This window comes from Thermobia domestica, chromosome 8, assembly GCF_964235325.1.
Source record: "Thermobia domestica chromosome 8, izTheDome1.hap1.1, whole genome shotgun sequence".
NCBI classification, from domain to species: domain Eukaryota; kingdom Metazoa; phylum Arthropoda; class Insecta; order Zygentoma; family Lepismatidae; genus Thermobia; species Thermobia domestica.
In genome coordinates, this window is record NC_137461.1 from 139,288,205 (window position 1) to 139,311,642 (window position 23,438).

The following is a 23,438-nucleotide window of genomic DNA, read 5'->3' on the forward strand; positions in this document are numbered from 1 at the left end:
ACATTATCTTATAGTACAACTAGCAGCGTTCACCCCGCTTCGCTGCGGTCACCCCGGAACGCAATAAACTTTGTTACTTAGATAATTTTTACTTTTTCGCTTTCAAGTGATATGATAAAAACCATAGAAGATTGCAGTAAATGTTAACATTATATCGCCTGTCATTTATGTTAACCCGCCCCGCTTCGCTGCGGTCACCCCCGAACGCAATAAACTTTGTTACTTAGATAATTTTTACTTTTTCGCTTTCAAGTGATATGATAAAAACCATAGAAGATTGCACTAATGTTAACATTATATCGCCTGTCATTTATGTTAACCCGCCCCGCTTCGCTGCGGTCACCCCAACCCGCCCCGCTTCGCTGCGGTCATCCCGGAACGCAATAAACTTTGTTACTTAGATAATTTTTACTTTTTCGCTTTCAAGTGATTTATAGCGCCTGTCAGTTATGTTAACCCGCCGAGTCACAGGGTCATGCGGGTTGCATATAAATACGTTTATTTTTATACCTATGATGAACTAATAACAAAGGATTTGTACGTATGGACACCTGAATGGTCAATTATCTCAAGACACTGGTAATTGAAAATTAAAGTGATATGATAAAAACATCTAGGGTCCACATCCTAACAACCCCCCAAAAATGAAAGAAATCGGTTCAGCCGTATTAGCGTGATGAGCGGACAAAGGATTTTTTCTACGTATTGACACCTGATTGGTCAATTATCTCAAGACACTGGTAATTGAAAATTAAAGTGATATGATAAAAACCATCTAGGGTCCAAATCCTAACAACCCCCCAAAAATGAAAGAAATCGGTTCAGCCGTATTAGCGTGATGAGCGGACAAAGGATTTTGTGCGTTCTCTTTTATATATATAGATATTTATAATATGTAAGGTTTCATTGCGCAGTAGTTAAGTCAAAGAGCTAAAATATGTACTGACTTCCGGTGGTGATCCACCTTAATTGAAGGATATTTAAAAATAAAGTTGAGTTAATGATAGTTCTATATTAAATCTCATTAATTGCAGTGACCCTTCTTAGTGTCATTGATGGAGTACAGGGCCGAATTTAGGGGAGGTGCACGTGCACCCATCTTTCGCTGTAAATATACACTATCTAAAATGAGAAGCTGGCAGTGAAAATAGTAACATCCATCATATTCCAAGTGTCCATGTTTAAAGAAATTCCTGATCTAAAGCAGCAAGCTAATTATGTACTGAAAATTATACAAAGCAGCCATGGCTCAGTTGGTAAAGTGTTGACTTCGCATTCGGAAAGTCGTGGGTTCGATCATCGAGACCAGACAGACCTGCATTTCCAGGGCAATTCTTTATTCACACTGCAGATGCCTGAAGGTATCTAGAAAGTTTGAATTTAATTCAAATGTAATGGTAGTTATTGGTGCACCCCCGTCAAAACAATCTGGATCCGGTCCTGATGGGGTATAGGCCTATTTTAATATGCATTTCGGCTAATAGAAGGCTTTGTCGAGTCTGCTTTCTTGACCATGAATGACATAGTTTTAGTGCCATAAAATTTGTTTTCTCGAAAACTACACATGAGGATATACTCTGATGTATGTCATTTTGTGCAGCTCAATCAGACCTGTCGATCGGTATCTCCCTTTTTTCCCTAATACTTTATTAAAGTTTTAAAATCAGTGTTATTTTAATTAACCTAACTGTAATTGGATAGCAAATAAATATAGGCATCATAAGAGCAAACGTGTGGCTAAAGTTGCCTCGGAATCTTATTTCCTTGATGTTTATTGTACAACAGCCACGCCCTAATTATCTCTGCGGGATATATCGTTCTCCTTCTTTTCTCTGTGTAGACCTGTAGATATGCGTTAAGGGTGCTGGGTGCCTCATTGAAATATAACGCGTAAATTCCCCCAACCTGTTTATATTGTAAATTCTGCACGTCAAATGCCAAATGAGACAACAGTTGAAACTATAAATGTGTTGTTGCATACACACACACACATACACGCCCAACAAACAATGTTGCGAAGACATAAATACAAAGAAACACATATTGAAACAACTTTCACCACTGTCAAACCACATAGAGACTATGGGAGGAAAATTGCAACACACTTCTGGTTTATTTTTTATTACTATTATGTTTGTTGACATTAATAGGTGTTATTTCTGCATTCACAATGGTAATGTATAAAGTGTTTCTGTTTTTTGCACTAAGAAATCGATAGCACCAAGTATACATGAATACCAAGATGATGCCATAATCAGTGCTTTTAAGTCATTTCATTCTCGTGTTTGCAAGAATGATTTTGTTGCCTCTATTGAAGACTGATCTCTTGGGATGGTGAGTCTGATAAGTAAACAAAATGTCTGGTATTGACACGTTATTAATCAATGACGTTGCCAATATTTATAGAGAGATGATTTCGGACGCCTTCGGAAACAGAATTAAAGCCCTTCCTTCACAATTGACAAAATGATCTATGTTAAGGGACAGGGTTTGTGGCATTTGAAGGGTTTGCTCTGAGTTCTCTTTAAATATTGTTAACAAATGAGAGAGCAGTGGTGTTGCCACGTCTATGTGTATATTCACGTCACTTTATACACGACAGAAGCTATTCACCATTTACTCGTTTGTTTAGCCACACCCTTTTACCACTTGGCGGCATTGTCTCAACCTTAGCTCCTGTCGTCTAGTGCGCACGCACGCCATAAATTGCGTCCCGTGCTTTAATAAATTTCCCTATTGCTGAAAAAAATCGACAATACAACATAACTAATGAAGCATGTTATCATTGACTTTCTAATGCATCAAATTAATGTTAACAAGAAGTGTACTGTCGTTCTAAATATCAATTTAGTAAGATCTTTTCTTTTCTTCAAAAATTTGACTAAATCCAAATCGAGCCATTAATGACCCCCATAACTCTGGAACCAAAGACTTGCGTACCACGACTTATGGAGGCCTACCAGTTTGTCAAAAATTTCATCGATCACGTATCGCCTAGAGGGATTTATTTTTATGAAAACTCCACGAAGTCCAAAACCGAACTTTGATAGCCAAGTTCTAAACACTAGTATTTCTTATGTCTTCTAGTTCAAAACATGAAAATAAAATGGACTAAAATGAAACCTATGGCACAGTAAGCAATGTACAACCAGAATGAGAACATGTTTCCAAACGTAGTGTTAACCTGTTGTTGTTTTAATTCGCAAAAATTTGTACAAAAATCGTGACAAAATTTTTACTTTCTTTATAGTCTGCAATAAGTTACCGTCATCACTATTATAAGGGAAGGTTATATTCAGACTAGTTCAACAGTAATTTATTCTTCTTCTGCTTATTATTATTATTATTATTATTATTATTATTATTATTATTATTATTATTATTATTATTATTATTATTTATTGACTTTAGCGTCTCACGGTTATGGACCGTGGCTAAGGGACTCAGTCATAAGATGGATGACAGTGATGAAATGACGACAGTGGGAGGAAACGAGAGAGCTTTGTGAAGACCCACGGTGTTTGTACACCATGGTCCACTTGCCGCTTGGTGGAATCGAACCAGGGACCCCACGCACCAGAGATGAGCGCCCTACACTGAGCCACTGTGCCCTTATATTTGAGACTCAACTATAGTATGTATATGATGCAATTCGCATATTTTTTCTTTCCTTTTTCAAACTCATGATCACACTAAGAGAACCACAAGGCAGACCTTGAGTACTGCTTGCGGTCCACGAACTATAGTTTGAGAAACGCTGGTAAGTACAGTCAGAATAGCATGACGCTTCTGCAACGCTACTTACAGCTTTGTTTTTTAACTGTGTGTATACTTTACTGCACCCAGACACTTACAATCATATTTTGCACAGCCAAAGATCACATACAAACTACTCGCTGTAGCCTAGGTGTTTTTGCTCCTTACTAGTATTCATTGTAATAGTAATAGGGCCTATTACGTAACGTGCATATCGTATTACAGGTCTATATATGTTGTGCATCCAATTTTTCTCTTTTCGTTCATGTGTATGCAACAAATATTGACCGAATGTTCAAAAGCTTCTATAGTCTCTCACTGTTTAGTATGACACTTTTTTTTCTTCCTTCATTCTCACCCACCTTATTTCGTCGGGCATTCCTTCACACGTGCTTGGAATTCTTGTGGCGGGAATAACAGAGACATTCCTCCACGGCTACCTACAGAGAGAAGCCAGGTGTGCAATAAAGCTAGTCTTCAAAAATGTCTCTCAACCAATACAAAAGGACCCCGTCTATTTCTATCAAAAGTTTTGTTGATCTATGGATTAGAGTACGAAAGCATTTTACTATAGTTCTAAAGGGGGACAAATTTACACTACAGCACAAAGAATAGGGCAGGGAACACGTTACATTATATCCCATAAACAAATAGGCTTATGCACATGCATTGAGATATTGACTGATGGAAGAGTTTTATTCCAACAGCTACTGTGTATTATACCTAGGTATAATATATATATAAAATTATAAACTAGCTCAGCATTCATCTGATGGGACTAAGTTTGACGTCCGACGATTATGCTCTAAGACGAAAGGAGACTGATGATACGGATGATAATGGTGGAATAAACAAAGTATGCGAGAAAACGAGAGAACCCATAGGGAAATCGCGCACAGTGTTTGCCCACTTGCGGCGAGGTGGTATGGGATCAGGGACCCTACGTATGGAGGTGAGAGTTCTACCATTGAGCCACCGCGGCCGCAAATGAGACTAATGGGCACAGGTGTAACTAGACGGAGCAGAGAGCGCATTCTTTTCTTAAGTTTTGTTGGACAACAATAAATGTGTTCATTCCATTTTGCTGAAAGCGATTTTATGTTACTTTTACATTTTATATGTTAAATACAGTCTCTATTTTGACTCCCCATCGACTTTTATTTTGTTTCTTGCATGTGTCATAAGTCGCTGCTACATTGTGACAGTGGGTGAAACATTGATGACGATGGGGGGGGGGGGGCTGACATGTTGCATTTTAAGGTAGGCTAAATAATATAGTAAAATTATCAGTTTCGGTATTTGATATACGCAAAACTGTCCTCCAAGGAATTAAAACTGGCGTCGTCTCGGTGCGGACTCTCAAATCATGAGATTAACCTCAAATAGGCGAAACATAGACTGCTATTAAGTTGCCAAGTATAGTCCAAGAACAAATTGGGGTAGAGGGCTCAAAATTAGTGTTATCTATTAGACAAGGCACTTCGTGACTCGACAAAAGATGAGACAGTTCAATAGAAACAGTATTTTTCCAGACGAGAGATAGTACTTTTATCTTTTTTGGTGCAACGACAGAGCTTTCAATCTTGTCTCTTTGGCAGTACTTCAGAATTTGTCTAAAATCGATAAATACTATTATATCAGGATCTCCTGAAAGGTACTTCCAGCGCTCAGAGGCAAGAAGCCATCTCCACCTTTACAAAATCTTCTAGTTACGTCAATGCTAATGGTCAAAACTTGGAAAAAAAAAAAATGCCCTGTCGCTAAGCTCTAATTCAAAACCAGTTGATTGCAAAGTAAGTATGATAATCGTATCACCTCCCAAGGGTTTACAGTTATTTTCTGGTTACTTGTTAAGACACAAAACGTGTACTTATTAGGCAAATAACCAGGATTTTATGTGACTTATGATAGGACAGAAAATGAATCGGGTGCTGAAACTAAGATTATAGTGATCTATTTAACAACTGATAATCACAGAATATATATATATATATATATAATATAATATAAGCTGCCACGAAACCTTGAAGCTGTTAATCCGACCAATCCATGGTTTTTAACTTGGGACATGCACGTGTATGTTGTCAGCACGTCGGGAGTAGAGCTATGCAATACTATATATGAAGTTGGATAAAAATCGACCAATCATCTCTTTTGATGTTCCAAATCTATAAAATATCTGTGTTCGATATATTGACTACATCATAGAGACCTGCACGGGCCGGGCTTGGGCGGGCCGACTCTGTTATTTCTTTGCGCCGGGCCGGGCTTGGGCGGGCCGACACTGTTATTTCTTTGGGCCGGGCCGGGTTTGGGCTGGCCGACACTGATTTCTCTTCAGGTCGGGCCGGGCTGGGGCCGATCAATTGCAATTCTTTAATAATTATTGACTTCCGTTAAATGATAATTGGAATAAAGCCAAACGTTGAAGAAGTGTGTCCGTGAAAAATGTTACAAAGAATGCAATAGCTATTTACAGTTTGTGTTGCTTGACGGCTCCACTTTCACTATAGAGGATTGCAGGCATTATGCGGTAAATTGAGCTCTGATTGCCTGACGCTAAACAATATTGCCATCTTCACTTTATGCTAAAAATCAATTAAGTTAGATTTTTGTTACAGGGAATGCAGTTTTTGTCCTCTCAATGACAGGCAAAGTTCTAGCAGGCAATGGTACCATTCGGAAGGCAAGTGTCAGGTTGTGAACCAAAGTTTAGAAAATGTTTCTGAGGGTTAGGTCAAATTTAGTACTAAATTTTGAGAAAGATTCGGGCTCGAGCTATTTTTTTTTAAAAATTATCGGGCCGGGGTCGGGCCAAAAACTTTTAAAATTTATCGGGCCCGGGCCGGGCTTGGGCCAAGAATTTTGAAAAACTTATCGGGCCGGGCCGGGCTTGGGCCGAAAATCTCCAAAATTTTTCGGGCCCGGGCTGGGCCGGGCCTAGGTACGTTCGGGCTGGATTGGGCTCGGGCCGAAAAATTCGGCCCGTGCAGGTCTCTACTACATCAAAATACCAATATATTGATCAGTGATGTTTTTCAATATTGATATTTAAGAATGTTGCACAGCTCTATTTGTGAGCACATAATTTTGGCATTATTCCTGGTTTTCTTGAATGGAATTCTCTCCCCAAAGGGATTTTTCGATTAGCTCCCAAACTCTCACCATGGCACTGGACGGACGTTTCACTACTAACGCCATCTAGTTTCCACCAACAGTCAACAATCGTAAGTACTATTTAATAATAATGCGTCACTTTTACAAATTCAGCAAAACCATAAGCGTATCAGATGCTGCCACATTGTGTCACATGAGGTTATCTCAGCTCAGGTCCAGAAGAAATGGGCGTGTTGTGGGTGTATTTCCGAAACCCGAATGTGCAATTACAGATGTTGAACAAGGGCCAATTCTAGAAACAGTCGTTAAACGTTCGTTTTGAGCATAAAATCATGTTTTGTGTGTGATGGTACTATGAGGGGATAACTTACTTCGAGTACGCCAGAAATATCCTGTATTGGTGCAAAAATACATAAATATATTGGTGAACCGAAAGAGCGCCCTGCTGCAACAGAATAACGCAAAACATTTAGCTCGAGAAAGCAAGAAAACATTAGGAAACTTGACAATATCGCTTTGATCTCATATCCAGTATATAGTCCTGACCTTGCTCCTTCCTATTACTACCTGTTTAGGTTCATGGTATACTTTGTGAAACCACAATACTTCACTCAATAGAAGGTGGAAAGAGCAGTGAGTGACTTCTTTGTCTCAAAGGACAAGATGTAGTATCGAATAGGAATCGTGGAATGGAAAATAAGATGGCTGAAGACGGTCTAACATTGTTAACCTGCTTTCGTTGTACTGTTGGTATGTGAGATTTACTTTAATCCTAGCACTCTATCGGCGGTAATAACCATAAAATGAATACTGTTTCACTTATGAAAGATATCATAAAAACTAACCCTATTAAACGCAGAATATTGAACAGAGTAAGTTTTGCCCACTATGACTACAGACATAGATCTTGAGTAAACCACTGGACGCCATCCTTAAAATTAACTAAGATTTTATATTAGGATTTTTGCTGCAGTAGAAAACCTAAATGCTCGTGAAGGTGACATAAAGCCACATGCAGTCTGAAAACTTCTCCGAATCCAGGTTACGGAAGTTCCAGAACAAATTTCAAAGTTTAGGAACTAAGAAATAAGTGCCAGCTTTCCGTAATGAGATTATTCGTTGGGTAAGTAAGACGTCATCAGCACATAGGATATATATTTACAGGCGTGATTGTATAACAGTGTGTTTACATCATGTTCCAATATTTTACATACAATTATTTACAAGTGAACTTAGTTCCGTATTTTCTGATGTTTAACTTACCCCCCTCCCCCTAAAATTAACATTAGATTTGACACAAAATAAAATCTCAGATTAAGACACTCACATCTCGTGGCTTAGATGATAGTTTGCTATCACATAAATCATGAATCCAAAATAAAATAAAATAAAATCGAAGCTTATACTACCACAGTACTGTAATAAGTATAAAAATGAAATCTTTAAGTTTTACGTTGGCTAGGCTAGGCTAGGCTGTGCCAGTTATGTTGGTTAGGCTAAAGGAGACGGTGAAGATGAGAAACGAATGAAATGGTGTAATGAAGGTGGGAGGAAACGGAATAACTCCGAGGAAAGCCACACACATGATGTTTGTCCACTACATAGTTCACTTGGCGTGAGCTGGGGGCGCACCAAGGACCCCATGCATTAGAGGTGAACGCTTTACCACTGATGTAATAAATAGAAGTACATCCTGTACCAGAATATTACAATACTTATGACTTACCCTTCTAGTACCTGATGGTCATTTTTTCTGGCTTCCCAGATGGGGATAGGGGAAGGTTGTTACGTACCACTTCATAGTAAATTGTTTCCAATCTGTGAATTGAGTAACAGACGGACAACGCAATATACACATACGTATCTTATCTGCACTTCTAATTGCTGACTTCAGTTGTTCCATTGCAATTAACAGTTAAACATTTCATTTGCTCCTTTGCGATTAACAATTACAGGTGCTTGATAGTCAATTAACAAATATTAATTCCTTAATTTTAATGTGCAGATTTTAAAATTTAATTCAATCGCAATTAATGCTAATTGCAAAAGGTGAATTAAAATTAACTGAAATTGAAATGAATTGCAATTAATATTAATTGTAAACTCAAAATTGAAATTAATTGTAATTGAAATCAATCAAAATTCACTTCCAGGGCAATAAATTTTAATGGGTTAATTGTAATTAATGCCCAACACGGCTGTTAGGGAACGGCCTAACTATAAAAGTTGATCGTACGTAATGGTCTGTGTATTCACCAACTGCAAAACACAAAAGCCCGGTCGCAGTTTGGATTGAAACCCACATAAATAGTAGGCCCGTTTCTGATGACCTTGGTGTTTAATAGGATGTAAAACACAGTCAAACGTGACTAAGTATAAACAGAAAGAAAGAGAGAAAAAGAAACAAGCAGCTTCAAATAAACTTTATTGGGGTAGTCTTACGAATTCCAATTTGATTATGATTAATTTTGAGATTCAAGAAGTCCCACGCACCATAGGTTGAGAAAGGATTTTCTACACATACTCTACGGTACTACTTGCTATAATTTTACGAATAAAATGTACCAGTTAATTAAGAGAATCACGTAATTTATGTTAATAGCAAGATTTCTATGTAAAAGACTAGATATATAGTTTTGTTGACACACAAAACTAGTTTTGTTTTCCTATGCAGCAGTATGTATGCAGAAAGAATGAAGCTCAATATATCAAAACTTTTTTAAAAAAAGATAAGAAAACGTAGAGAAATGCATAAAGGTTTATAATGCATAACGGAATATCTTCTTTTATATTTCGTAAAACATAATAACAACATACCATATACAATAAGCAGAAAATTAATTATGAGTAAAATTTTCACCATCAAGCATAATATTGCATACTATAAATACGGTGACTGTTGATTAAGTATTCATTCATTAGATGGCAGGAAGGAAGGGAATAATGGCTCATTTTTACATATGAAGGCCATTTATTTTTGTCGACCATACATCACTCAGACATTTGGACAGCTTGTTATACATTTTACTCTTAACATGAAACTCGTCGTCTATTTTAGTTTGTAAGAAAGAGAGAAAGAAAGAAAGAAAATTGTAAATTGAAGAGTTGTTATTAAGTATAAGCGCTAAGTTGCCTTTTGTAAATCTCAGACATTATTTATCAGTGGCGTAAGCGGGAGGCCTAGCTAGTGATATTACCTATACCCCGTAACATCTACCCAAATTTTGTGAAGCAGTCCTGCGCCTGACATCTGTAGCACCCTTCTGTGCGGGAGGACGTATACAGTAGTTCTACAGGTTGTGTGTTAATTGTGGGCTTGCTTAGGAGACAGAAGTTGGGCTGTTTAATCTCGAAAAGGTGTTGAAGTGATGTCTCGAAAAAACAATTTCTATTGGAAGAGACCTGTCTCGTCTCGCGATCAATTCTAGCTGAACACCTTCCCCTTAAATCCATTACACACACCTAATGTGGGGCCTCCGGTGCTTGGAGTCCCTTGTTCGATTCCAGCTCGCGCCGTGTGAACTTTGTGGTGGACAGACACCGTGCTCGTGGGTTTTCTCGAGGTTCTCCCGTTTCCTCCCACTTTCTTCATTCCACCATTTCATTCATTTCTCATCTTCACCGTCTCCTTTAGCCTCACCGGCATAACCGTGGGATATAAAACTCAGATTTAATTTCATTTTCCTATTGTGGGGGCTCGGCCACTTTACTCCTTCCAGAGTAGGTCTAATACTATACGAATTTCAAAATTTAAAAAAAAAATAATAAATGAAAAACGTCATATGCTTATTTTATTTTAAACTATTCTTGTGCGTCGTTTACTGCGTGTTTTTTTTTAAACTCATATCGGAAAGACTGAGTTTCGTCTCGGCGAGAGTTACATTATCATAAGTTGTAAAATGTTCATTTAACTTTTGACGATGACATATACGGCTCTTCAGCGCCAGACCCTATACCTCAACTGTACTCGATAAATATCCAAATACTTTTGCTATTTTTGATTTTTAAACTATGTTCTGCATAATATAACGCTTCTGTTTAGTCGTCTGTTGATGGTTAACACAGCACAAACTCTGGATGATAATGAGAATTGTAATATAAATGTGGATTCAGTGTCACTCGCCTTTACTATTCTACTGAAACCACGTGCTAGAAATTACTACCATGTCCAGTTTTAGTACGGAGAAAAAAATTAAAGGATAGCAAGTTTAATCATCTCAAGAATGTACTCTGCATACTTCCCTCCCTTTCCTGATTTCTCATGACAGACAAAATGCCAAACGTGGGGCGACTGCGAAGCTTCCTAAAGCTACTTGCAAGTTGCAAATGACCATTAAAAGTGGTGAATTATTGATAATTTCACGGTTCATTTTTATCAGTAATTACTATCCTTGTTCGCTCCTTTTTAGGATCCCTAAGGAGAGCGCCCAAGGTTGGGAACCACTTTTCCAATGTAACTGAGAGTTGTAGAAATCTACTGCGACTTAAGGTTTCAACGCAGGATTCGCTGATTCATATAGTGAAGAAAACGTTTCAATACTGATTCATATAGAGGAACTGATTATATTTCCTCCTCTACCCTTATACTCAAAGAAGAAGGATCTACTATTTTTTGTTTCCATATTGGATCGGCGTGTATAGAGCCAAATGGTAAATGATAGCGAGAAATTGTTTGCTTAGGAGATACCCAGTGTTATAAAAATAAATTCCATCTATGCTTTTATACTTTCGTTGAAACAACAAACGGTATAGTTAACCGCTTCCGGTTTCAGTATTACGAGTAGATCCCCAGAGATGATAAACTATGGAAGAAAGATCTCTTTTGGAGTTATGAAATTTAACATATAAAGACTAGATTCCATCTGCGTTTTTTTTTTTTTTTTTTTTTAAATCAGTTCCGGTTTCAGTGTTGGATCACGGTACATAGCAGAAATTGTAGGAGATACCGAGAAATGGCATTTTAAGTAGATTCAGTGTTCTAAGTATATAATTCCCTCTTTTGTTGAAATAGAATGTACTAGTAATCTCCCAGCGCCGGTTTCTTGAGTATTGGATTGAGAGTGATACAGCAAGAGAGAGCTTATTTTAAGATTCAACATGCCAAGGACAGGTCCCTTCTCTGCTCTAATACTTACATGGGGACAAGTTATGTGCGCATCCATGGGGAGTCCACCGGGTTCAGACTCCCGAAAACTTCCTAATTAAACTCTTTCTCAATAAAATCATACTTGCTTAACAGGGAAGTAATTGATGTAGCATGAACATTTGATTTTACACTTTATCTGTACTCTTTCTCTTATAAAAACAATCTAGTTATATAATTTCTTTCTGAAAATATAGAATAGGTTGAAGTATTTTACAATTACTTATCGTCTTCTCGAGTGCAGAATAATACTCGTTAAATATTATATACATAGACCTAATAGCTTGTAGTATTGACCTTTCCGAATTTTGAACCCTTCCCAACAAAAATTCCTGGGTGCGCGCCTGGTGAAAAGTAATATTAGCCCTACATAGGCTGCACGCTCGCCCCGGTGTATTTCAGAGTCGACGCAAATTTTCTGTGTTGTATAAGGACGCAAAGCAAAGTAGGGGAGGGAACACGGTGGCTCAACGGTATTTTCCTTACCTCTAATACGTGTGATCCTTGGTTCGATCCCCGAGCAAATAAGTTTGTGGTGGATAACACATCCTGTCCGTGGGTTATCTCGACGTACTTCCGTTTCCTCTGGCATCTCATTCCATAAATTCTTGTATCATTCACTTGCTTTAATTATCGTCTCCATAGCCTAACGGGCATAATCGTGGGACGTTAAACTTAAAGATTTCATTTCGTTTTTTGCAAAGCAAAATAATGAATGAAATGAAATCTTTCACTTTTATGTCCCACGGTTATGTCAGCTAGGGTAAAAAGACGGCGAGGATTAGAAATGAATGAAATGAAGAAAGTGGGAGGAAACGGGAGAACCCTCGAGTAAACCGACGCATACTGTATTTGTTCACCACAAAGTTCGAACCAGGAACCCCATGCACCAGAGGTCTACCATTGAGCCACCGGAAGATATTATTTGGGATTTTAACAGAATTTAGTAGAAAAACCCAAGAATGCTACTTACTGGTCCTTCAAGCGTCTAGACACCTTAGTAAACTTTTGTGACAATTTCTCTTTTAAGTAACGTATACAAGAGACAAAAGTCGTTGGACGCATTTGAATGAAAAGGCACGCATTTCCGCTTGTCTTGTGTTTCTTTAATATTTTTTTTTTCGTCCTTGAAAACAAACAACAATAAAAAGATGTTACACAAATAATTATAGGACCATTCAACAGGTGCTCATTTTCATCTGGAACAAGGTAGAAAGAGAAAGACGAAGAAAGAATTTTAAAGAAAAAAGTAAAGAGAATTTCCAGAGAATAAGGGGAAAACAGTACAAAGTCTGTCTGTCATAAGAAATCTAGTTTTGAACATGCGTTTGTTGAGTAGGGTAAAATAAATTATCGCCCTGCTCCAAACGCGTGAGCAAACATGACCCTCTTCACAGAAAGATAATTGGAGGATATTTGAGCGTGGAGTTTTGTTAGGTTAAGCAATTAGTATTGTTTAAGCAGGATTGATGTTCGGGACACTTAAATGGAAGGGTCATGCCATAGTTTGAAGTGAAAGAAAGCAAGAAACAAGAAACGATCATCTGGCTTCTGTATGCGCAACACCAGGAGAAACAAGCCTAAGTTAAATGTTTGTTTTTCTACTTTTTTATTTGGAAAGAAAGGAAAAATATATATATTGTAAAGTAAAGAATGTACAAAGATTTCCTTTTTCAGAAAGAAAAAAATTGAGGAACATTTTTATTAACAGAGTAGACAAAGTAGATATGTACACTGGTTGTGTGTGTGTGTGTGTGTGTGTGTGTGTGTGTGTGTGTGTGTGTGTGTGTCTAGGTACAGTCGCAGCAAAAGTGTATAATACATTCTGTTCCCTCTTTATGTGTATCCCATAATTACATTCAATACCTCAGAATAAACAGGTCAATTTAAGTACAATCTTGATAGCGTATCTTAACAGTTGAGTTGATTTTTAACGTCCCAGTCAGTAGCGAGGATATATGAGACGGGACCTACTGATTAACATGGAATCCGAACCACACGAGCACCTGCCGGGAATCGAACCCGGGTCTCCCATGCCAAAGGCGCGTACGCTTATCGCTTAGCCACGGAGCTCCGTATCTTAACAGTGTTCCGAAATTAAATTGGCTTTACATCTCACGGTCAAGGAAAAGAAAATGGATGATTAGGAAAAATGGTCGTCACCTAAGGAAATCTTACATAAAACCGAAACAATGAGTTACGGAAATATAGGATGGACCTGATAGGAGTTCAGGAAAATAGATGAGCCATTCCATGTGAAATCAACCAAGTTTGCAGGAAAAAAAAAAAAACTCGTCTCAGAATTTGATGAAACGTGGTCTATGAGAAATGATCATGCACCAAATTTTAGCCCCGTACCCCATGTAGTTTCAGAATACAGGGTGGTAAAAATGGACAAATTTGTTGTTTTTTGTGAAACTTTGCTAACTTTAATTGGTCATGTCTCCCGTAAATATTAAGCTAGAGAGAAAAAATAATATATACTTTTGAAGAGGAAATAATAGGTTATAAGTTGTCAGGAAATTGCGGGATTTATTTGAAAATCAAATATTTTCAGAAAATTGCGGGAAAAGTTTGGATCAGTGTTATCTCAGAAACTGCCCATTTGATTTCCTTGAAATTGGGTACCAAGGTAGCCCCTTATGTCCGATATAAGTATGCCAAATGTCAACTTGGGCCAAGAATGGACGTGGAGTCTACAATGATTTTCGTGTGACCATGTTGGGAGAGACACCTGGGGTGCCAATGTGGCAACTTGCCAATTTGTCAGTACTGGTGAAGTAAGGTTGTAACTGACCTAACGATAATGTTTTTCTGGTGCAATCTGTAATTCAGTAATCCCGTGAGGATCTTGGGAACATTCCATTATCAATCGTAGTACATTGCATTGACCTAAATATGTGAACATTCTGAAAGGTTCTCGAATCATCTGGAACATCCGAAAACTTTATCGTGAAGAGTACAACATTCTCACATCGTGACATTCATAAACATATTTAGACTTCACCAGATGGAAAAACGCAATCAATTTTATAACTTCTTAGTAGACAGAAGACAGTCTATTATAATTAATTTTCGGTCATTTAGAAGAGCTAATTGTAACACTGACCACTACCGGTGGTAGCAATTATAAGAGATAAGTTAAAAAACGAAATCTTCAGCATCTGGAAACGGAAAATCTATCATGCGTGGATAATATTCTGGTTAACTAGCAAGACGCGCCTGTATGTAGTTTTGGCATTGTCAATGACCTGAAGATCCATCATCAAACAGTGTTTAAACCCATTTGAAGAAAGTTGGCTACAAAGAGTAGTACGATGTTTGGATGCCACGTGATCTAACTTTAAAATATTTACTCTACTGAAGTGTAACGAACTCGAGTCATTTCTGAAGCGATTGATAACTAGTGACGAAAAATAGATTACCTACGACACTAGGGTGCGAAAAACTTTTTGCACGAAGCGAGAAGTTGTTCCTGACGCCAAGGAGGGTTATGCTGTGTGCGTTTGGTGAAATTGGAAGGGCATCGTGTATTATGAGTTATTGGCGTCGCGTCGAGCTTAACGATAGATCCGAACCTATACTCTCGACAATTGGCGTGAAGCACCCAGCAAGTCAAAAGAAACTGCCAGAACCCGGACAACTGAGAGAGAGAGTGTCGTATACTAGGCCAGACCTCATAAATATTTAACGACCTGTCAGAAATTGAGAGAGCCTCTGGGAAGTTTTAATGCATCCACCATATAGCCTGGACCTGACCCGTTATACTAGAAGTTTTTTCGGTCTCTGTAAAACTCTCTAAATGGTGTTAGCTTAGTTTCAAAGGAGACCTGTGGAAATCATGTGCCACAATTTCTGACCAGAAACCACAGAAGTTTCATAGTGACGGGAGAGCTTCCTGGCACCTATATGGTTAGCGTACGCTTCTTGGATGCAGGAAACCTACGCTTGATTCTCAATAGCATCTTATGTGGATGGAATCCCACGTTAAGCTATAGATCCACGCATTGGTGTAAGTATCATAGGATATTGTGCTAGGGGGCAATGCCCCCTCACTTTTGAGGCTTGAAAGAACCTTACCTACAAGGAAATACTTTATTAGGAAGGACCTATCTCTAGTTATGCGTATGAGTCCACGTCTCATATGAAAGGAAATAATCTAATAGATCTTCCATTTTGTTACTTTTTTGTTAAATAATAATGAAGGAAAGAAACTTGCCTCCTAGTAAGTTTGATCACATAGTACAGACATATTCAAGGAACATCAGTCTCAAAATTATTCGGATGTCTACGAGACGTCTTGCTTTGCCAGTACACATTCTGTGGAAATGTTTATGCCTCGGCAAGATGATTTCCCTACGGGAAACTTCTGGAACATTTCTAGTCTCTTTGTGGGATAATCATAGGACAACTTTTGGACATTCAAAGATCGTCCCGTGACGAGAATATCCCATTAAAATTCAAGAGAACTCACATGGGTGTTTCCACAGTTTTAAAGTTTCTATTGCGAGCCTCACTATTCTGGAACAGATATTGAACCTGTGAGCTTAGAAAGGACGTCCTGTTTACTATTGTGCTATGTGGGTGGTGATCCCACTTTGCTATATTAAGGTAAGTGGACCAAGATTAGCCTTTAGGATCACACACACACACACACAAAAGTTTCGTTTTGACAGCTATCTAACATGTAAATTACACTTCTGCAGTTCGTACGAATGCAGCTTGTAATATGAATAATATAGCGTGAAGAATCCACATTTTAGTTTTAGCTAAAGATTAATTACGCCTGCTTAGCTTTGGTTATCCCTCTTAATGTGGTAAGAAATAGGTGAATATAAACATTAAAAAGGATTGAGATAAACTCTGTGAATAGATACGAGACCAAACCCAAGCAACCAGAGAATAAACAAAAGAAATAGAGAGGAGAGGGCTTTGTATTATCAGGGTTTGGTTGGATGAGAAAAAAGAAAACCTAAAGGAAAAGACCATAGCTACCGAGTGTCACGGCATACAGCAATTTATCAGTCCCCTACCTCTTCTTGTTTCTTTCTTTCTTGAAGACTGAACCCCACCATGCAAAACATCTGTACAACATGCACGCTATACTATCGCCATGGCAATTGACTTCTGATTTTCGCTGCTACGCGGCGCTGAGTGAAGTAAACTTTACAAAAACTATGCTATTTAATGATTGTGAATAAATTATATACCGGTAATAGATATAGATAGATATGTTAATTAGATATTGTCCTGCATTTAAAGAATTAAATAAAATATATTGTATATTACAGAGGTATTAAACCTGGAATGTGCAATCAGTGATTGTTTCAAATTTCACATACTCACAGACAGGTTTTAGGACACAGGTTGCGCCCATGAGAATATTAGGGGACATAACTTTTCGCTGAAAATATTACAACCAAACTAAGAGAATGGTAAATTTTTGGACAAGAAAGTACATTTGGAACACGAGTGGTAAGTTTGGAAAATTTGGGGAAGAGTGGTAAATTTGATTTTTGCACCCAAGCCCTAGGGGGGAAGGGGTGCATCCCTGATAACCTATATCTATTGAACTTGTGGAAATATTCTTAAAGTTTATTCAACAATTACATGTGCTTTATCTTGCACTCACTTCTTGTGCGTGGGGTTCCTGGTACGATCCAATCTTTCGACCAGTAGGCTTTACGGTGGACAAACACTGCGTGGGTTTTCTTTGGGTTTTCTCGTTTTCTCCCGCTTCCATCATTTCACCACTATCATCCATCTCTTCATCACTATCTCCTTTTGCCTCGGTGCAAAATCGTTGAACATTAAACTTCAAAATAAAAACAATATGCTCTAATCATTCGTTAAAAATGTTAAAATAAAGTGAAACATTATGCAAATATTGGTATTTTATTGAAAATTGGTATTCAATAACAAATAGCAATATCAGTTACGGAAGTAGATTATTGCGTAAATTGCTATCAATAAAGAAGTGATTACAGTCATCTACATTTAATAATTGAATAATACCAATTCGAAGGATTTCGCTGGTGGAATACTAGAGTAGCACTTTTACGCTGGGATTGGAAACGCTGTGTTAAAATTTAATAATTTACTAGCTGAATCTGCGCTATTTACACAAACTATATCTGGACAAGTCCCTTTACAAACACAAGTAAAGGACAGGAAGACTCTCAAAGGAAGTGAATTGCTATAGACAAACATATAAATATAGTATATAAAATGTTGGAGTGAGTTTGTAGCAAACTTGAATAAGTGGGGTCCCTGGTTCGATCCAATCTTTCGACCAGTAGGCTTTACGGTGGACAAACACTGCGTAATACTAGATGATACCAAATGCAAATATTTTTTCGTATGATTCCATATCTGAGTACGCCTCATTGTGGATCCACAAGCCTAAGAAGTTGTCAGCTTTGTCATTGAGATTAAAGCAAAGCGCCTGGAATGTCCATCAACCCGCTATACGTAGCCTCTCTGCCGGTTGCCTTTCACAAGGGTCAATAGCGCCAAAACGACGCACGCCTAAAATGTGGAATAGAATCATAAAGTGTTTTTAGAAAATTTGAATGAGAACTGGCAAATTACACAAAATTTAGAATCGACCAGCTAAAACCGCACGTTTCTATCACTTGTGGTTTTTGATATTCCATTGTCGAAAGGACTGGCCACAAACATATAAACTTTTTTAGCATTGTAAATAATTGTTGATGATAAAGTTACGTATAATTTGAATTAAAGATAGCTAAATCTTGGGGGTACAAGGTTGAATGCAAAATCATTATTAGAGGTTTCAGAGGAGGAAAAAAGTATCAAAAATTTATAAATCAGAATTTTCGGCTAACAAAATTCCAATTGTTTGTATGGAAAGAAAAGGAACTAATACATATGGATTTACATTAACAGTATTTTACTACATATTCCATACAAATCATTTAGAGTACCATCTGTAAACAACAAGTGAAGAAACAGCAAATTGTGAAAAAAGGCAAATGTCTATACATTCTCCCATAGTGACAACAGAAGAAAGTATTGTTTATCAGTCTATTAAAAGATGTCTAATTTTCCTAAAGACAAAATTCTTTTTAAAAAAAAGTAATTATAGGTAGTTAGCATGAATAACTATTTTCTGTACTAAATAGGAGATAGGAAGAAAACACACTTTCCAAATGAACAATAGAGCTTTAATTGTCTTTCCAACTCTTTAAACACAAATTCTATGGTTGAGCACAACACAACTGTTGTCAACACAACCAGACGAACAAAGAATAACAAGGATAAACATATGTTCTTCTGTGCTTATTTGTAAGCGTCGTAACGAGAACACTACAATAAAAGAATTTTGTACGTCATGATAAAGACAGAGTAGCGTCATCAATTGTGTTAACACAATCTACAATAATTATGTGGGTATTAAAGAAATATAACCGAAATGAAGCAAAACATTTCACAATGACTATAAGTGTTAACTGAAGTTTAATTATTATTATTATTATTATTATTATTATTATTATTATTATTATTATTATCAAGAATAGATTGATTGGCCAATTTATTTCGCTATAAGAGTGAGACTATTATATCCTGAAAAGAAATGGGGACACCGTATGAAAATTTTCAGTATGTTCATAGTTAGGCACTTGTTTCTAGGCGAAATAACAATGTTAATTAAATACTGTACTAGGTCAGCACTCACCAAACTTGTCTATCATTTGAATATCGATGACTAACAAAAGCAGGATATACTGCATATAAAATCACACGAATTGCATTAACTTAGTTTTGAAGATAAACCGGGACATTAGGAATTTCGAACAATTCCTGGGCTGAAGGACATGATGGAAATTCGAGGCTGTACCGGCTAAACCGGGAGACATTTTATCAATGGTCTATTAATTTTTATCAGAGGTGGTCTATTTCTGTGAACTACTAGTTTACTTATGCCACTTGACTCAATTGGGTAACAATATCAAATGGAAAATGTTCAATTATATCCTGAAATGTCTATCAAGGGATCTATATAGTTGAAGCTATTATTTATATTTTTGAAAGTTTATAGTAAATTTATATCTACCTATAGTAATCTGGGTTCTGCCTGTCTCCTATTTATACTTTCTAGATCCGTCACTGATGACGTGTTTGTATAATACAGACCCTAATCTTTATCCTTGGTGGCGCAGTACTACTATAAAATTATCGCATTTGCTATTTGCATATTCATCACTCGATAATTTTCCTTTTTATAATTCCAATTATCGGAACTTTAGTAATCCGAATCAGGAATCAGGAAATGAAAAATATATATATTAAATACCCAGAAATAAATAAAACTGGTTGAAATGCAAATTGTATATATTCGTTTGTAATCATATTAATATTTTTAATGAAATTTTTAATTAAATCAAAAATTAGTAAAACTATACGGTCCTAAAATTAGTATTCTTAAAGTTGAGATAGAGTAATCTGTTTATTTAAATCACAAGACACTGTATTTTAACTTGAATAATGATAGTTGATTCGTTACATCCTATGTTTACAAATGTGTTCAGCAGTGGAATATTTATAGAAGCTAAGGGCCTCAAGTCTGTACCTGTGATTAGCTTTCGAAGCTTCTTGTCTGAGGATCGAAATAATGTATTTCACTAGAAAACTTTTTTTCCTTCTCGCTCACAATTCTTCACTGTATTAATGTAAACTTACTCCATAGATCGTAGCAGTTCTCTCATAGAAGAGGCCACATTTCATTTCTTGATCATTCATGTACCCAGGATTGTCTGGGGGGAGGGGTGCACCAATACACCAGTAACTACAAAAATAACCAATCACACGGAAACTCTTTAAAGTGACATGTGACAATATTCTTTACCCCTGACAACACTGATGCATAGAACGGAGGAAAGTATTTTAAAGGGTCGCAAGTGTTATGCAGGATAAAATAATGTTCTCTCCTTCTGGCTTCCGTTTTCTTCAGTACTTGACAAATGTTATATTTTTTCGTTTGGTGAATCCTTTTCCTTCAACCTTCACAAAATCGATTTAAACTATTGCTTTTGCAAAGCTCTTTTTTTGTAAGCCCCCAAAAAAGGAAACTTAATGGCAGAAAGTTTCAAAAAGTTTTGCTATTTTCACTGCTAACATCTAATTTTAGATAGTGTATATTTACAACGAAGAGGGGTGTGTGTGCAAAGGTGCACGCGCACCCCTCTGAATTCGGCCCTGCATGTATCTATTAAATCAAAATTCCCGCTTTTTTTCTTGATGTTTGTCTGTGTGTAATCGGTGCAATTATAAGGAAATAGTAACTAATCTATTGTCCAAGTTTGAAACAAAAACACTGACATTTTATCACTTTTTTTTTTTAATTATATGGACCTGGACACAAATCTTAAAATATAAACTGTCCGTACAAAATACGAACATCTGACGGTCCGATGTTTAATTGGAATTTTCGAATTCTCTTATTTGGATAGTTCTTAGTCGGTATATCAGAAATTCCAGAAATACAATTTATTTCTCTGTTCTCATATTTTAAGATAATTAAAAAAAAAAAATTTTTAGAAATGAAAAACAGGAGTGTTAAATATTAAGCCTAACTTTTTATTAAACAAACGAAAAAAGAGAAATTTGTATTTCAGAATTTAACCTTTTTGATAATTGCCCCAATTATCCTATTTCTGCATATCCGGTTTGCGTCCAGAACTCATTATTCCGGATAAATGGTCATATAGTATTTTATTTCAATAACTGTGAAAAAAAAAAAAAGAAAAGAAAGAAAGAAAACTTACATATTGTCTATAAATGAAATTAAAGACTACTCATTTTGCTGTACCTATATACTTACCGGGGAAAGCACAATAGATAGACTATCTATAGACCCCTTGGTAAAACAGTCAACGAAGAGACATGACTAATTGGCTTGATATTCAGTTGCTATGACTACTTTTTGACATTTTCATAGTTTTTTCTTGGTTTTGTGCAGAATAATTCGCCATAGTCGTAAAAAGAAAAAAAAATAGAATAGAAAATCCGTTCGCTTTGGTTTAAATCTAATTTACATAATGTGTAAATTTCATATTCTTAACTTCGCAAATGAAATTTATTTTCTTTAATTTTGCAGGCATGGCAGCGAGTCAGATGAGTCAAGTAGGATCATACTATAGTCCAGCGGCTGCCTACGGATCTCTAAGCGCCGCAAGCATGGCAGCTGCAGCGGCCGCGGCGGCTGCACAACAGTCGGCGATCTCTGGGTTGTCCGCGCCTGCTCAGGTAAGGAAATTTCTCGCCATTAGGCGGCAGCACAAGATGGGTCACGGACGTAAACTCTTGCAGTTCAGATCTTTTGCAACACACACTTATTTTAAAATAATGCACTAGGGGCGGCTTTAGGATTTTAATTTTGGGTAGGCACGCTCTCTCGCTTGTGGCTACATATACATATTTAATTGATTAATGACAGTAGGAAATTACTTTTACAGTAATGGCCGATGCTATTTCTTAAATAATTATAGAATTAATATTTCTTAAATATTTATTAAATTAATATAAACAGTGGAAAATATATATACTCTTTATTGTATCTTTTTAGCGTTTATATATTTTTATTATTATTATTTTGGTAGGCCCGTGTCTACCCGGATTACCCACTAAAGCCGCCACTGTATTGCACTATACTAGGAAACGTAAATCTAGAAAAGTGTGTGCCTAATTAATTGTGGGGGGGGGAGGGAACATTTTAAAATATTAGATTGTAGATATATTGAATATAACGTTATTGTCTCCAGAGATTATAGGAAAAACGTTGGGAAAGTAATTTTGACATGTTCGAACATGACTTAACATTGTGCAGTCAGTAATGTGACTAAATTGTTTTGTATTAGACAATAATACATAGCAGTTGTCGCATATAGTTCAGGCAGTCCCGATCATTGGTTAGATGATTGCATTATAGAAATACAGTTATGATTACCAGACGTGCCACTGGTTACCCGACCCAAAAGAGTGGTCCAGGTGGATTTGTAGGGAAATCGAAAAATATTTTTTGATGATATTCTTGTAAGGTTCAATATTCAAAGAAATACAACATACCCAGCTAAAAGAGATGAATATTTCAGTTTATATCCCAGGATTATATCCTTTAGGCTAACGGAGACTATGATAAAGGCAAGTGAATGATGATGGAAGAATTGGTACAATGAAATATGCGACGAAACTGAAGTACTTCGAGAAAACCCACTTGTCCGGGGATTGACCAGGGCCCCACACACTATAGGTAAGCTCTTTACCACTGAGCCACCCTACGCCCCCCCCAGCCAAAAGAACGAAGGAGAGAAAATTAATAATCGTAATCGATATTCTGAATATTTAGTTGTACACATTACAATAATGGCATTTCTTGAGGGGAAACCAAACTGGTAAAAAT

General features: G+C 36.9%; 1 protein-coding gene across 1 annotated transcript in view; it reads left to right on the plus strand.

Annotated features, from left to right (window-relative positions):
• The window catches only part of LOC145693243 (uncharacterized), a 172,121-nt gene that overhangs the window by 112,560 nt on the left and 36,123 nt on the right, over positions 1-23,438 (plus strand). The window contains exon 4 of the mRNA XM_081769050.1: positions 22,137-22,285. Coding sequence (XP_081625176.1) covers positions 22,137-22,285 — 149 coding nt within the window. The remainder of the gene's footprint in view (positions 1-22,136; positions 22,286-23,438) is intronic.